At 47.3% G+C, this 15,482-nt stretch overlaps 1 protein-coding gene across 1 annotated transcript in view; it reads right to left on the reverse strand.

Moving 5' to 3' along the window:
- The window catches only part of Taok3 (TAO kinase 3), an 89,144-nt gene that overhangs the window by 26,939 nt on the left and 46,723 nt on the right, over positions 1–15,482 (reverse strand). The window contains exon 12 of the mRNA XM_051161636.1: positions 10,039–10,173. Within this exon, the coding sequence (XP_051017593.1) occupies positions 10,039–10,173 (135 nt within the window). The remainder of the gene's footprint in view (positions 1–10,038; positions 10,174–15,482) is intronic.

The following is a 15,482-nucleotide window of genomic DNA, read 5'->3' on the forward strand; positions in this document are numbered from 1 at the left end:
GGTCACCCAGGGCACCGCGTGGGCTGGAGGTGGAGAGCCCCTCCAAATGCCGGCCTGGGGCGGGGATGTGCGGGGCCCTCAGCCGGACACGCTGGCAGCCTCAAAAACCACCTCATTTGCTTAGCTCTTGTATATACTCGTGAGGTAGGTGCTACTGCTCTCACTTAATAGTGAAATTGAGACTTGAGAGAGGTCATTCATATATTTTTACCAGTCGTTCATATAAACACATCTCACACACACACACACACACACACACACACACACACACACACACACACACACACACACACACACGTTTTTAAACCCTGTGTTTCCCTTTGCCCCATCCCTTAAAGAGCTGGCAACAAAGTTACAATAACATTTTTCCTAAAAAGGAGAAAGTGTTTCTGAGTCTCCCAGGACCATTTTTCCATCCCCGCCCCCCCCCCCCCAGGCAGAGTTTCTCTGTGTTAGCCTTGGGCTATCCTAGACTCACTTTGTAGACCAGGCTGGCCTCAAACTCACAGTGATCTGTCTGCCTCTGCCTCCCAAGTACTGGGATTAAAGGTGTGCACCACCACCACCCGGCTCTTAATTCATTTTTGATTCAATGTCCAGTAAGCCCAAGGCCATGGGAGCCTGCAGCCTGGCACCTCCTTCTGGCATTTTCCAGCCTCTTCCGTCAGCTACTTGTCCTTCCCGTTTTCCTGGTGGAGCTGCCAATCGCTTCCTTCTCCTTTCCCCGATTTTAGAAAAGCCCTTGGCTTTCAGCGTCACAATGTACACTTGGCTTTTCACTATGATCTGGTGACGACCCCCCCCTTTGCCGGAGAATGTGCCCCATCCCTGCTGCACCCCCAAACAAGTTTTCTTGGAAAAATCCCACACTGCTATTAGTGTTCTGCACTGTTTTCACTTTGTGGGTCAAACTGTGTTTCACCGATGGCATGGTGTGTGCGTCTGCTCTTGTCAGAAGGGTGTCCCTGCACTCTCCACTGGGTCCTTACTACAGAGCAGGGGTTCTCAACCTGTGGGGCGTGACTCCTATGGGGGAAGCATGTCAGCTATTTATATCGAGATGCATAACAGTAGCAACAAAATAATGTTATGGTTGGGGATCGCCACAACACGAGGAACGGTATGAAAGGGTGGCAGCGGGAGGAAGGTTGAGAACCACTATTATAGAGGGGGGGCTGTCCTGGGACTGGACTTTAACCCTTCCTAGCTGAGGGAATGTGCTGCTTTGTATGCATGTCTCACTTAGAAGGATGTTCCTCTGTAGGACTGAGAGCGGAGGTTATTTTAAGACCGTCTGACAAGGAACATCACCCCACAGCCCTCTAGTACTCTAAAGGAAATGGGTGACGTGTTTTGTCACTACAGTCCTGAGTAATCTATTTATTGATTTATATTTTGGGGACTGGAAAAGAAACTAAGGGTTTCTCAGGCTAGTCTGCCCTTTATGCAGGCTGCTCTCAAACCCTCCATCTTTCTGTTTTGCCCCCCCCCCCCCACATCCTGGGTGACAGCTTTATCTGGCTCCTCCCTACCTCCCCACCCCCGACTCCACAAGCTCCCCCAGCTTAGTGCGGGAGTGAAACACTAGGTGAGTTCTCTACCACTAAGCTTTTTTTTTTTTTTCCTTCTCCTGAGATAGGGTGTCCCAGGGGACCTTGACCTTCATGTCTCTCAAGTGCTGGGATTACGAGCCTGTCTCACTACACCCAGTCCCAATATTGTTTTCTTAAATGTATTTCTATTTTGGTAGAGGGAAACAAGGAAGCAGTATAAGTTTCAATCCCATATGCTTATATCATGCACGAGGACAACTTCAGGGAAAAAACAAAACAGAGACCATACAGTCCCTTTTGAATTCAGACTCTCCCCCCCAACCCCGCCACCCACCCAACAAATATGACAGTACAGTGGCCGTTTCCAGGAAGACATGTTTTATACAGACACACACACACACACACACACACACACACACACACACACCCCACACTCACCCATGCACATGGGTGTGGAGGCCAGAGGTTGATGGTGGGAACTCTCTTCTACTGGTCTCCACCTTATTTTTTGAGGGGGTGTCTCTCACTGAGCCTGGAGCTCACCGTTTGAGCCAGGCTGGCTCACCAGCAAGCCCTGGGGAGCCTCCAGTCTCCACCTCCCTAGTGTGCAGAGATCACAGGCACACACTACAGGGCGGGCGGGGCTTTCACTTGGTGCTGGGATCTGAGCTTAGCAGCGGGCACTCTACCCACTGAGTCATCTCCTCAGCCCTCTGGAATTCCCTCTTTAATGAGGTTCCCAGAGGGGAGGCGGGGCTCACTCTAATGCTACCAGGATGCATCTAAACTGCACACACGCACGAGCCCACGGCCGACACGTGCGATGCTCTAGGCCTTAAGATGGACCAGGAGGGAGGTGAGGGGCATTTCCTGTATTACCTGGGGGTGGGTCCCTGCACACCATGGTCCCACTGCCTGTCTTATCACACCTGGGCCAAATGTGTGACAAAGACACCTGGCAGAGCCCAGCACGCGCTCCTTGTACCTGGCTGACTTCCAGGAGAGTAGCTTTGCTTTTCAGTGCATCCCACGGTTCTGGAAATCACCTTCTCAGACTCCAGACCCAACTGCCCATTTGTCACCACCAAACTTTCTGAGTTTCAGATTGTCTTCCTGAGCGCATATAGAGCTGTTTTTCTGACATATGGCCTTGCTGTATAGCACAGGGTGAACTCAAACTCTCACGTGGTAGGTTAGCAACTAGAAACCACCAGGAGATTCTGTTTTAGCTCCCCATGCTCAAGGTAGACAGACAAGCTTAACGAAAGTCTGAGCAGTTGACTCACTTGTGAAATTTAACGGGAAATACATTGAATGCTTGTTAATTATAAATTCTTATTTCTTGTTTACACCATTTGTCCGAAGAATATGCTGTCTGGTCAGTAGACTTCTGAAAAGCTATTAATTTTATATAGTTTCTATGTACTTTAGAATTTATCTCTTAATGAGGGATGGAGGGGAGAGGTGTGTATGTGTGTGTCAGAAGCCCCACAAGGAGACTATCAAGGCTGGCGGATCTGGACCCAGGGAGGCCTGCACAAACTGATGCACCAACCAAGGGCATTGCAGCCGAGAACCGAGACCCCCCTAGTTCAGATGTAGCTGATGGACAGCTCACTCTCCACATGGAGAAGGGGAGGGGAGAGCGGGGAACTGCCTCTGACATGAATTCTAGTGCCTGGGATTTGATCACTGCCCCTTGGCAGAGAGGCCCTGTGGGAGCACAGAGGAAGAGGATGCAGGCTATCCAGATGAGACCAGATAGGGCAGAAGAGGGTGGGTGGGAACAGGAAGATAACAATGAGGGGATTACAATCTACATATAATGTAAATAAATTATAATAAATTTTTTAAAAAAAGAATTTATCTCTTAAGCCTGTGTGCATGTGTGGTGGATGCAGTTGTTAGTGTGGGTGTGTGCACGTGCTTGTGTGTGCACGTGCTTGTGTGTGCACTGGCCTGTTCCAGTGTGGATACCGGGGAGGAGATTGACACTTGCCATCTCTCCTGGACCCCTCTCTACCTTTAATTTTTTGAGACAGGGTCTCTCAGTGAACCAAAGCTCGTCGTTGACTCTGCCTGATGGGCTGGTCAGAGAGCCTGTCATCCCCTCCCCCCACCACACCCCGCTCTGGGTTGAGGTTACAGGCACACGCCACTGGACCTGGCTTCTTACATGGGTTCTGGAGATCTGAACTCAGCTCCCTGTGATTGTGACGTGGACACATCACTGACTAGGCCATCTCTGCAGCTGGGAGATAGGGCTGTACCATGTTGTCCACGCTGGCTTGGGACTCACTATGTAACCTTACCTGGCCTCAAGCTTGTTTCATTCCTGGCCCCCCAAGCCCCACTTCAGGCACTGGGCTCAGGGGTGTTACCACACTTCTGGCCTTATACTACCCTGGTTCTCTGTTGTTGTAATTTAGTTTTGTTTTGAAATGGGGACTCACCATGAAGCCCTGGCTGGTCTGAAACTCACTTTGTAGACCAGGCTGGTCCAGAGCCAGAGATATCAGGCTGCCTTTGCCTCCAAAGTGCTAGGATTAAAGGCATCCGCCACCACACACTACCTAATTCTTATAGGTCCTGGGGATGTGGTGACTATAGCTCTGTAAGGGACATCTCAATGGGACCAAACATAAGTGGGCGGTGCCACAGTACCACACCCATGGCCTGCTTTGGAAAAATACTCATTCTGTCCCAATTATACCTCTGATCTTGGGCAAAGACTTGACCTCTTGAAGTCTTTTGATGCCTTCCTAGGAAAAGAGGGATGGGCCCAGTTTTCCTTAGTGTGGTGGACTGGGTATGGTGTCTGGGGAGCCTCTGACTCAAGGGAACACAAATGACCTGCTGGGCTCCTTCCTTCTCCTGCCAGCCCTGGAGGAATGTGGCCCCCATATCCCTGCTTCTCATGGCCCAGGTCTAAGTCTCAACAAGTGGGTAGGAGAGAAAGGGCTTTATTTCATTTTTATATTTATTTTTCGACAGAGTCTCACAATAGAGCTCTGGCTAGCTGATATCTCACTATATAGACCAAGATGGCCTGGAACTCACAGAGATCCTCCTGCCTCTGCCTCCTGAGTGCTGGGACTAAAGGCATGTGCCAGCAAGCCTGATGAGAGAGCACATTTAACAGTGAACTGCCCATCGCCAGCTTGTGGGCTTTAAGGAGAGATATGATTGGACACAGGCTTAGCATGAATAAGGCCCTGGCTTCTAGACTCAGTGCCCCTCCATCCCACTGCACACTGAGAAAGGATTAAGTATATTTCCTAGTCTGTCCCATCCTGCAGCATCTGCTCTGCCGCTGAGCTATACTCCCAGACCACATAATTTCTGAGTCGGAATTGCTGCCCACCTCACAGACCTAGAATATACACACCATAATAAGCAAGCATCAGCGAGTGAGTGGCACACCGGTGGCCTGCGACACCTTGTACAGGAACTTCTCAGTTGCTCAACACTACTGCACTGAATTCTAGGAAGCCCCAGTTCTGAAACAAACCATTTAACCTACGGTCCAGAACGCACCTACCACGTGCAAAAACGAAGGCTGACATGCCACTTACTGAACAACAGGCTCTTGAGTGACCTGAGCTTGTGACCAGGATTAACTCTTTCTAAGGAGCAAAGCGGGTGTGTGTGTGTGTGTGTGTGTGTGTGTGTTTGGTGGAGGTGGTCACCTCAGTGCCAAGCATCAATACACTGCCAGCAAGTTCTCACAGAGAACACAGTGAGCCTTATGTTGGCTGCAGAGACCTGACTCGGCACCCTTCAGAGCACCCAGGTTAGAGGTGTTTCAAGTTCTCCAGTCATGAACAATACTAGGAGATTTCTGCCATCTTTCTCTGTCTCTCCCCCTGCTTATGTCTTTCTCTCCCCTCCCCATCACACACATACACACACAAAACAGAATAACTGACATACACTTTTCTCATTTTTTTAAAAGGGAGCTAGGATTTCATCATGCAGCCCAGGCTGGCCTTGAACTCGAGCTCTTCTTCACTCTGGTTCCCACGTGGGGGAGATCACACGTGTGCGTTACCACGCCCAGCTAAAATGCACACTTCTCGATACAAATCCTCATGTGGCGGTGGCTGCAAGGAGCTCATTCGCTCACTTTTTCATCCGATACATGTTTACTGAGTGGCCATGTGGGTTGAGCATATTGATTGACAGCATAGGTTAAAAAAAAGAAACTGATATCAGCAACGTTTTTAGTAAAGAAGTGTTCAATACCCATCATGTGTGTGGGTGCATGTATGTATGGGGGCTAGAGGTCAACACTAGGTGTCATCCTCAAAGCTCTCCACCTTACTTTGGGAGGATGAACTCATTAATTCAGCTGGCCAAGGAGCTCCAAGGACCTGTCTGTTCCTACTACTAGCCCCCACACTCCCAAAGAGGGACTACAGATGCACACAGTCATAGCTGGCTAGTCACATGGGTGAACTTCACTGACTGTCACCCCTCAGGCCCAGGAGTTGCCATGAATCGACAACACATCCTCTAGTGTGCTGTCCTGGTGGGGATACTTTCTAACTCTCTCTCTCTCTCTCTCTCTCTCTCTCTCTCTCTCTCTCTCTCTCTCTCTGCTTAGCACCAGGCTCTTCAGAGGTGACACTGGAGTGCTTCCTGCTGAGGCAGTGAAGCTTTTCTTCTTATGGGCCACACTCATTCAAGATGTCACATGGTGAGCTCAAACAGTCATACTGTGCTTCCAAAATTCCAAACACATATTCCCCCATTTTATGAGTTTTTCTCCTCAATCTGGTAAGGCCAAATAAGAGAATCTACACTACAGGGGCAGAAGAACAGTTTCTCTTCCATGTTTTTCTGATGACCTCAAACTAAGTTTTCTCCTCATGCTCCCATCCTAATGTATGGTCTGTCATGAACTCGCTCCTGCAGCTGGGGCATTTCTTTCCACTGATTCTTCCTTTAAGAGGCAACAAATGAGCCATCTGGTAGACCCCATGACCTTGATGCTCTTTAGGTCACCATTTACTGTGGAAACTGCCAGGGATCCAGAACATCACATTCAAGAAGAAGAGACATCAAACACCTAAACAACCAGAATGGTTCTCCTGGGTCAGTCACAAAACGCAAACATGGGGCATTCCGCTTGCTGGTTGTAAGACTCAAGGATGGCCCACCTCAAAGGACCAAGGTCTTGGAGAGACAATCCTGAAGAATGCTATAAACTGCTTGCCTCTAGGCAACAGACCAGCTCCTCACAGAAGGTAAGAAAAAGGGCAGGCACCATCACATTCTCTCCCTTTTCCTAGCTCTGCAAGAGGAAATAGAGGCTCATAGAAGCTGCTCACGGGAGATTCTAATGAAGAAGCCATACTCTAAAAGCTCCCTCAAGGGCCACTTTTCTTATGTCCCACATGCAATGGGGCAATAGTGTGTGGAACCCAGAACTGTTTTCAGGTGCCCCAGAGAACCACACCCCCAGTAGCAAGAGCCCATAGTTCATGGACTTCACACACCTCATTGAGAGACACGACATAGAGAGCTATACTGAGAGCAGGGCTGTCTGTGTCTGCTAGGGCCTCCTTTAGGTTTGGGTGGAAAAGGTGGGTTCATAAGACACATCTGAGAAGTGGTGACTGTGGGTGAGTTTGCAAGTTAGGTGAAAAATATTCTCATTTACTGAGCTCATAATGGAAAAGTGAGTTTGTGTATTTCTTTGCTCTGTACTGATCACCTTTCAGGTTTCTTTGTGGCTCCTCAGCAACTCTACTAGAACGAAAACCATGGAGAAAAGATACAACCAAAACCAACTGATAAGCAAATGGTTGACACATCAACCCATCAATCTAGTATTGCCATCAGCTGCCAGTTTGGCCAATGGCTTCATTACCGGATCCCCCACTGTCCCATGGCCTTGCACTTAATTTAATGCTATTTACACCACCTTAGTCCTTTTCACTTAAACTGGGTGGGATCCATAGGGGAAAAAAAAAAGGCGTATGGTCCATTTTCTAAAATTACGCACTTCTTTCCAATAGTGTAGTATCATAGCTTGGGCAGTCCTTGGGTCTAGTGTTTGAGACCATCTAGTGGGAGCAGGATCAAAGTACTTGATAACCAGGCACGAGAATAGCCATGCTAGTAGCCAGAGCGCCCCAAAGGGGACACAGGTGCAAGCATCCAACACAGTACTCCAATCTTCCCTTCATTCGTTTATTTCTCTCCCTCAAAAATGACCAGATACTTAGAAGAGCTTCCAAGGATAACCACAACTCTCAAGACATTCCATCAGAAGGGGGCTGCACCATAAAACAACTGAGGTCTGTGCCCAAAGCCTCAGCTGCTGCCCCACCCAAACCCAGGCTACTGGGTTTCTAACTCAGTGTTGGAGCAGAGACCTTTTGACAAATGGGAAAAAAAGTCCACCAGAAGGGTGGAGGCCACGTTTCCCTGTGTAGGGGTGGGGTGGGGTCACTCTGAAGCCCGTAGGATTCTGAGTGCTTCTGAAGGCTCTGAAGTAGCCTGGCAGGGGCGCAGCTTCTATTAGCCACTGAGGGCAAGGCTGTGATGGCTGAAGCCTATGCTGGGCAGGCCTGGTGGGAGTTTTCAGAGGCCGGCATGAGAGTATTCTGGCATGGCTGTAGTAATGGAGGGAGGGAGGAGAGAGTCATGAATATATGATGTGCAAAGGAGGAGGGTGTGGCCTGAGGGAGAGCAGAGAATCTGCCCCACAATGGGGGAAAATGCTGGGGCTAAGATCCGCCTCCCTTCCTGCAGCACCTCCCCCTGCTGCCAGGGCTCCCCACGGCTTCCCCCCCTCCCACTCCTGGAGAGCAGGTGGGGGTTAAAGGGACAAGCCCCACCGGAGCCTGTGGTGAGTAGTAATCACAGTTTTCTTGTCAGGCATTGTGGCATGGAGGCAACTACTGGCAGCCCCTCCATGTTCCGTCAGACTCACAGGCATGTTTTCTAGATGCTTAGGAAGCATTAGGAGCTAGAGTGGACATTTTGAGATCTCAATCACACAGTGGGGTATTCCTTTCAGATGAAAAAATTGCCCATTAAGGGGGTCACAAGAAACTTCAACATAAAAGAACTGGGAAGTGGGGTTCTTTACGAGCAGACTACATTGAACTGTGAGATTTTTTTTTTCCCACATGGAATAGGCATAAGCAATAGATTGCCGCTCTCATCTCCATTTTCCTTACACTTGCTCTCTCAAATATCATAATCCCTTCTAAATTTCAGACATCACTGAAACCTTAAAAAAAAAAAAAAAAAAAAAAAAAGACTTGGCGGGGCGGGGAGAGGGGAATAAAAGTAGAAATCAGGTTTGAAAAATAGGACAAGAAAAAACGATTATTTCTGGGTCGGCCTCGGATGATGTCATCATGGGTTCTGGATGTAACGGCCAAGCAGTGTACAGTAACCCTTCCTGCTCATGTGACCTCTAACAGCCATTTGGGCAAAACAACTAATATTTCAATCATTTTCCTGGCTGAGAAATGAGATTTGGATGGAAAAGCTAATAGAGAGTTCCAAATGCTAAGGATGAAATGGGAGAGAGAGAGAGAGAGAGAGAGAGAGAGAGAGAGAGAGAGAGAGGGAGACTGTGTGTGTGTGGGAGCGCGCACGCGCACGCGTGGGGGGGCCAAGGGGAGGAGGCATGAAAACTAAGTCTTCCTGCGCACACCCCTTTCGCTACTACAAGGGCACCCGGCAATCACATTTGCAGTAGTAAAAATGCTGAGGAATCCGACAGCCCCTCGGCTCCCACAGTCACTGTCAGCCTCCTCTACAAAGCCTTCCTTGCTTTATGGCTATCAGGAAATTCTTCAGGGGTTAAATGGGGGAAGCTCGGCCACTACCACTGTTGCAATAAATAAATGAATGAACCAGAACGAACCGGACAATCCCTGGGAAGCCAGTGTCTGGTTTTTCTACAATTACAGATGGTAGCCGGCAACCATATATATGTGTGTGTGTGTGTGTGTGTGTACATATTTTAAAAATCATGTTTTACCTTTTGATATGTGTGTGTACATCATAGAGACACATATACACCTATATAAGAAGAAGCATAGTGCCCTGCACACACACACATCCATACCTTGAAAAATATTTTTAGCATTATTTATTTCGATGAAAACACAGATCGCTTAAAAAAAATGGTCATGCCAGCAACTCATCTCAAAGCCTTATATTTTGCATATACAGCATATACACACAATCACACACACACAAATCACACACACACACACACACAAAGGTTTTTTTTTTCTTCCTATGTCATAGACAATGCTAAATATCTGAGACCAGGTTGCTATGCCAACAGATTTTTTTTTTCCCTTAAAATGAATAAAATTATTTGGAGGGAGACAACATCCCTGGCTCCTTTTCCTCCCATCCATGAAGCCGAGGGAGGCTCAGGGAGGGCCAGAGGCTGCCAGACAGGGAGGAGGGGAAGGCAGGCAAGGTGGGATGGGGAGTATCAGCTTACCAAAGACGCGGATTTGATCGTGGCAAAGCGCTCTCGGTTCCGATAGTGGAGGGCCCGGCTCTGAACTGACTGGGTAGGCCGCGGCTCAGGCCTGGGATCGCCGTGGCCCGCCTCATCCCTTACGAATGCATGATCCTGCAGAAATGGATGAAGAGAAGGAGAAAGTCCAGCTGCGCTCTTTCCTCGCCGGCTGCCTCTCTCTCACCCCTCTTTCTGAACAAGCACCGCTGTTTGAAATGCATAGTTCAGCTCTCTGCTAGTCCCCGCAGCTCCCACGGTATAAAATGAATAAGCAACACATTGCAGCCTTCAGTTAGGAGTGTCAGCTGATCGCTAGCGGGATGCCTTCTGAGTCCCTGGCAGGCTTTTTTTCCCCCTTTACCTCCGGAATTACATATATGCAAAAGCAAAAAGGAAGAGAAGAGAGAATGGCGCGGACGGGTGCCTCAGAGCAGTCTGCTTAAAACGCGGTGACCAGATAATTCCTTTAAAAATGTCATGTCCATGTCTGGCGGGGAGGATGCTGGTAGCTTTTAACATAAAAGCGAGCCTCCGCCTCATTCCCTTGAAAGAGCGGCGTTGTCAATTGAATTGGATCTGTGAGCTGGTCGGTGGGGTCATCCTTCTTCTGGGGGGGTGGGGGGAAGATCAGGGGAGGCTTGTGGCGAGCCGCCTCTCTGTCTTGTGCTGGGAAGATTCGGCAGTCACTGAGGGATCCTGCTTTCCAGTCATGATCGTACACAGTTCTAGCACCTTCTCTCTACAGCTTCTGAAAGGATTTTTTTTTTTTTTAGATTTAAAGAGACAGGCATACAATTCCAAACCAAATGTTACTTTCACAAATGGTCCCTCAACTCAGCATCGGTATGCCAGCAGATTGAGTGAGGCCCGGATTTAATGTCCTTGACTGATTTCATCGAGTCCTGTGCTTTCTTGATGGCCAAAGATGATTAATTTCATTCTAACGCCCCGTGGGAAAAAAAAATAACATACCCTGAATGAATGATAATGGATGTTCCTTAAATGCGACTGAAATGACTTTTAAAGGAAAAATGTTTTCAGAGGGCCATGCCCCCTCTACAAAATGAGATGGTCAGTCACTTGGGAGAGCTAACCCTTTAGAAAATTAAAAAGACACCTCCCCCCCCCCCCCATAATACTCTGGCAATTTGTAGCTCAAAATCATGTTCAACGGTGGGGGATTTTTAAATAGCACATGCTCAGACGGGGAAGGAGAAATCAATTTCTTATTCCCCAGGGTTTTAGGAGAAACCATTTGTTTGCATTTTCTCCAGGAGTACCTGAGATTTTAGAAAACATATAATTGCCCTTTCCTTCATTACAAAACAAGGACCAAAGAGATTTAGAAAATACAAAATTATATCATTTATATAAAATTTTAAAAAATCAAAATGTGTAGATTTTTTTTTTGAGGGAAATAAAATGTTATAACCAGGGTTTGATGTAAAAGCCGCAATCCAAGATTAAATTCATTTTAGCACTGTTTCCTTTTGTAAATCCTAAGTGTTTTGATATGTAGGGGAATTGTTTCCTCTTTTATACCTATATTTAGACTTTCCCCCATTTCTATATTGAAGTTCAAATAATGAAAAAGATCTTTACATTTTTAAATCGCATTTTAGTGTGTGTGTGTGTGTGGTGTGTGTGTGTGTACATGTGCCATAGCACACATCTGCAGGGTAGAAGAGAACTTTTGGAAGTCCGTCCTCTCCTTCGGCCATGTGGGGCTCAGGGCGCTAACTCCAGCGTGGCAGTAGGCCCCCTTTATCCATGAGGCATCTTGAGAGCTCTGTAATAAACTCGGCGGGTTTCTACCCTCAGATTCAGGGGACAGTCTACAGCTGTGCTGGCAGGTGAAGTGGCTACTAGCCACATGTGGCTATTTGGATTTAAATGAAATGAAATATTACACTGGACTCCTGACTCACTCCAGCCACATTTCAAGCACTCAGTAGCCAGCCACCCTCTATGGTGGCCAGGGCTGGGGGACTTAGGCTTTGAGCATTGCTGCCACCGCACAGGCACGGATCGGGTAAGAGGGTGGACACGCGTTGCTTGGGCCTGGAAGACAGCTTGCCCTGCAAAGCTTTTGCTGAACAGGCCTGATGACCTGCGTTGAGCCCTCAGAGTCCATATAAAGATGGACAGAGAGAGCCAACCCTGCCAGGTTGTCCTCTGACCTCCATGTGTCCCTCGGCATGTGTGTGTATCCCTCTGTCATGTACACATGAGAAATGCAATTCTTAAGCTGAGTGAGGTTGTGTACAGCTATAACCCTCCCCCGGCAAGCACCGCCCAACACACACATGCATTCTGAAGCACTAAAGACGTAAGAGAGGTTACAGGTTTGAGGCCACTGTGGGCAGCACAGTGATAGCCTGTCTGCCCTCCTCCACCCCCATAATTAAAAAAACAAAAAAAATTTAGCATATGTATTTTGAAAAAAATACTTGAAGAATCATTTTAAAATATTTTGTATTACTTCCCAGAAAATCCGAATGTGTGGCACAGAGGGAAAAAAAGGGCTTAGCATGTGACTGGGACCCTGCAGTGGGCCTGAGGTCCCTGTGAGGCCCTCATCTCATTGCCACATGTTTACTAATGAGACTTCCCACATCTGGACTTGAACCCCCTTACCCTGGTGGGTTCAGAAAAGCACGAGACTTTTAAATGCCAGCACCACGAGAGACACACACGAGGTCTGGGACTCTGAGTCATGATTTTGGCAAGAATCATGCAGATTCATTGAAAGGGGACGTGGGATAAGTGGCGGCAGAAGTTACATTTCAAGTGGTGGTGACTTCCTTTGCCAAGGCATCCAGTGGCGCCAGAAGCCGCAACGGTCACACCATAAAGCAACAAGGAAACCATTTACACACACCCATACCTAAGTAATATAGACTAGATCCTTGGGTGTGGCAACAAACACTCGTAATCCCAGCACTCATGAGGGGAAGGCCAGCCTGGGTTACAAGGTAAGCGTCTGCCTCAAAAAACAAAAACAAACAAGCAAAAGACCAAAACAAAACAAGACAAAAAAAACCCCAAACAAACCCAGGTTTAGGACCCCGATTATCAATGAAAACCCACTGATGTTGTCTATGTGTGTGTTGAATGTGTGGAGATGGGAGTACATTCAGAAAGCTAAAGTCTGACATCACTTTATTGCATCGACACATTAAATAACTCCCTAAGGTATGTATTGAAGATGCTGCAAAAGAGCCTGGCGGTGTGGCACACACCTTTAGCCCCAGCACTCGGGAGGCAGAGGCAGGCAGATCTTTGAGTTCAAGGCCAGCCTGGTCTACAGAGCGAGTTTCAGAACACCCAGGCCTACACAGAGAAACCCTGTCTCAAAAAACCAGGAAACAAACAAAATTTGCTGCACATAGTGTGAGACTTATCTCATGGGAGGGAAAAAAAAAAAAAAAGCTAAGATATCACTTGAGCTTGGTTCAAAGACAGGTACAAACTTTTAATTTACTTTAAATACAACAGGTTAAATTAATAATGTGTTGTTGTTTTACCCTCTTTAAAAAAGATCACATTTATTTATTTACTTATTTGTGTGTATATACATGCTGTGGCACATGTGTGAGGTCATGTGTATGCATGTGTGCACATGCTATGGCATGTGCGTGAGGTCAAGGGAACAACTTCAGGCGTCAGTCCTTTCCTCCCACAATGTGGGCCTTGAGGATTGAACTCAGATCATCAGGCTTGGCAGCAAGTGCTCTTCCTCACCGAGCCATATCGCCAGCCCCACTGTTTTTAATTTTAATTTTTTTTTTATTTTAATAAGAGAAGTCTTAGATTTGCTGGCAGTTTGGCACCAGGTCATATCACTGACCAATTATGAGAGCGGCAACAAGATGGTGTTGTGTGTCAGTCTAACAACACACAGAACCCATTTCCAGTGCACCAGGGAAGGACTTCTGCTTGTTTGATTCTTCATTCATTTACTTATTTGGAGACAAGGTCTTGCTATTGTAGCCTGGCTGGCTTCGAACTAACAGAGCTCCGCCTGCCTCTGCTCAGTGCTGGGCTTAAACTTCTTGGGCAACCACTCACTTTAACACTGAATGACATTCCCAGGCCCAAGAAGCAGAGTTGTAAACCTTCATTCTCATTGCATTAAAATAGGCTGAAGTTCCCAAATCAACTTAATGACTTAATGAGCAATTTAAAAATAAGAGGAGCTGGGCGTAGTGGTGCACGTCACCAGATCGCTGTGAGTTCAAGGCCAGCCTGGTCTACAAAGCAAGTCGGGACAGCCAAGATAACAGAGAAACCTTGTCTTGAAAAACGAGAAAAAATAAAAATAAAAAATAAAAAAATATATATGTAAAAAGAGGAATGTGGCTTCTTGGAGTTTAACTACTGTATCTGAGTGGTTATCTCAGAGCTTCTGAGCTGGGCATGACCTAGAACTAGCCAAGGAGAGGGTCAGTTAACATAGGTCACAGGATGATCCCAGCATTCGGGAGGCAGAAGCAGGCGGATCGCTGTGAGTTTGAAGCCAGCCTGATCTACAAAGTAAGTCCAGGATAGCCAAGGCTACACAGAGAGACCCTATCTCAAAAAACCAAAACAAAAACATAGGTCGCAGGAAATGCCTATTAGCCACCCATGAGGAGTTGAGGGCTGACATCTCCGAAGAAGGTTTTTAATGACACGAAGGACAAACGTCTCAGTACATTCTACTGAGAACAGATACGTGCCCTGGTGGTAATTTATCTTTAAAATACTATCATCAGGGCAGGTGAGATGGGCTCAATGGGTGATGGTGCTTGCTACCCAGTCTCAAAACTTGCATTTGATCCCCAGGACCCACATGGTGGAAAGAGAGAACAGAATTCTGTGGCTTGTCCTCTGACCTCCACACGGACACTGCGGCACATGCACACTCCCAACCCCCTTCCTCCCCCTATCCCTCACCTTCTCCATCCCCCTACCCCCCCCACCCCCACCCCAGACACATGCACACTAAGTAAATAAAATGTGGTGAAATACCATACAGCAATACATGAAACAGCCCTTTGAAATTTCACTGGGATTAGGGACCCATTTTAAGACCATGTCTTTCAATCTGGCAAATCTACAAGGTGTGCTCATTGTAAAATACAATAGAAATATTTCTCCAGACAAAACCAAACCAAACAAAACAACAACAAAAAAACCCATCTGCTGATGGACTGTGGGCCGAACTCCAGCTTCTGATCAGCGCCCTCTGATAATATATACAATGAATTTGTTTCCTCTTAAATTGTATTGTTTATTTAAAAAAAAAAAAAACTTTTTTGAGAACAGGGGTCTTGCTTTGTAGCCTAGGCTTGCTTGAATCTGTACTGCCTCGGCATTGTGAGTGCTAAGATTACAAGCAGGCGATACCATGGCCTGATCAAAATGAATTAAAAGCCGGG

This window comes from Acomys russatus, chromosome 19 (assembly GCF_903995435.1).
Source record: "Acomys russatus chromosome 19, mAcoRus1.1, whole genome shotgun sequence".
In the NCBI taxonomy this organism is placed as follows: Eukaryota; Metazoa; Chordata; class Mammalia; order Rodentia; family Muridae; genus Acomys; species Acomys russatus.